Source organism: Dendroctonus ponderosae, unplaced genomic scaffold (assembly GCF_020466585.1).
Source record: "Dendroctonus ponderosae isolate FM_Combo_2020 unplaced genomic scaffold, Dpon_F_20191213v2 Dpon_F_20191213_3, whole genome shotgun sequence".
NCBI lineage: Eukaryota > Metazoa > Arthropoda > Insecta > Coleoptera > Curculionidae > Dendroctonus > Dendroctonus ponderosae.
This window is the reverse complement of record NW_026018508.1, coordinates 13,766,469-13,768,312: the sequence shown is the minus strand read 5'-3', so window position 1 is coordinate 13,768,312 and position 1,844 is coordinate 13,766,469. Positions and strand designations below refer to the sequence as shown.

The following is a 1,844-nucleotide window of genomic DNA, read 5'->3' as shown; positions in this document are numbered from 1 at the left end:
CGTGAATAACTCTGTCTATTTCTTCCAGCGCTATGAAGATTCTGCTGGCCAAACTACCTCGCCCATGGATCGTGGATGAGAAAAAGGACGACGGCTATACAGCTCTTCACTTAGCTGCGCTAAACAATCACGTTGAAGTGGCAGAACAGCTGGTTCTTCACGGCAAAGCCAACATGGATCTTCAGAATGTTAATTTGCAGACTGCTTTACACTTGGCTGTTGAAAGACAGCATACGCAAATCGTGCGGGTAAGTTGAAGCATTTCTTACTACAGTTCAACGTGCTTTCAAATCTCGGAATATACAAGAGTTTCTCTTTTAGCTTTTGGTGCGAGAAGGTGCCAACTTGAACATAGCGGACAAAGATGGGGACACGCCCCTACATGAGGCGCTTCGCCACCACACCCTCTCTCAGCTGCGCCAGCTCCAAGATGTCCAGGACGTTGGAAAATTGCTCATGGGCTTAGGCACCCAAGGTTCCGATAAGAAATCATCGGCAAGCATCGCCTGCTTCTTGGCAGGCAACGGAGCGGATTTGACCATCAAGAACAAAAAAGGTTGCTAAACTCAATCCGCTCTCTCTGCCCGTTGAGGAGGACTCACTGATTGGCTTGCAGGTCAAACACCACTTGATCTGTGTCCGGATCCCAACCTGTGCAAGACGCTGACTAAATGCCACAAAGAGAAGCAGAGCGGCGAGATGGACATGGGCCCGAACCAGAACATCCAAGGTCCGAATCTCAGCTCCACTCTGGACGAATGTCTGGTTTGTTCGGACTCTAAACGTGACGTACTTTTCCAGCCTTGTGGGCACGTGACTTGTTGCTCGGCTTGCGGCCCGAGGGTGAAAAAGTGCTTGATATGTAGAGAGTCCGTCTCTGGCAGGATCAAGGTAGTCTCAAGACAACCGTAGCAGCCTCTAGGGCTAGAGGACTATCATCCTCTCCATTTGATTTCAGATTGAGGAATGTATGGTTTGCTCCGACAAGAAGTCAGCGGTGCTGTTCAAGCCCTGCGGGCATATGTGTGTTTGCGAAAGTTGCGCTCAGATTATGAAGAAATGTGTCCTGTGTAGGGCGCAAATCGAACTTATGGTGCCCATGACTGTATGCAGCGGAGGGCTTGGTAAGACCGGTTCCAAATTTGCAATTTTTTCCAACTAGCTCGATTTGCAAAACTCCTGAAGTTATTTTTTCATGCAGCAAATAAGTTGCGCCTTCCTTCGTAATGAAATGTTTTTATGTATGTGTGTGTTTGTGCAGGCACCATTTGTGAAGTGAAAGCCGACGTGGAAGAAGAAACGCTGAAACCGCAACAGCCTGCGGCCAGCTCAGAAATAATTCCGCCCCAAGGGCAGATTATGAACAACGGCGGACGGGATACCACTAACGTGAATGATATTCAAAAACTTCAACAACAACTTCAGGATATTAAGGAGCAGGTCAGTGTTGCACACAATCTTTTGCCATTTTTTCCAAAGCCTTTTGATGGGTATTTCAAAAATTGTCTTCAAACCAAGGGCGGATCCAGGGGGGGAGTCATGGGGGTCATGACCCCCCCCCCCATTCAATTCTTTATCCAACGATGCCAAAAAATAACCTGCTTTATCAAAATGTCATGCAAATTTGGTATACAATTCATTCCGCACTTTATTTATTTTTCAGTTTATTAGTATCCAGAAAAAACCACGCAAGTCTAAATCTTCTTGAATTCAAGCCTTTTTTGAGAAAACTGCCAACATTTCCCCATCCATGGTTCACTTTCTAAAAAGGCCATTTATTTCTGTCTAGAATGATGTCCAAATGAGCGTTCTTGCTCATTTTGCCTCCGAGAAATGAGCAAAAA

General features: G+C 46.2%; 1 protein-coding gene across 1 annotated transcript in view; it reads left to right on the top strand.

Moving 5' to 3' along the window:
- LOC109537283 (E3 ubiquitin-protein ligase MIB1) overlaps positions 1-1,844 on the top strand; it is a 338,077-nt gene that overhangs the window by 334,784 nt on the left and 1,449 nt on the right. Inside the window, exons 10-14 of the mRNA XM_048665165.1 lie at positions 29-248; positions 322-556; positions 617-891; positions 959-1,124; positions 1,262-1,440. Coding sequence (XP_048521122.1) covers positions 29-248; positions 322-556; positions 617-891; positions 959-1,124; positions 1,262-1,440 — 1,075 coding nt within the window. The remainder of the gene's footprint in view (positions 1-28; positions 249-321; positions 557-616; positions 892-958; positions 1,125-1,261; positions 1,441-1,844) is intronic.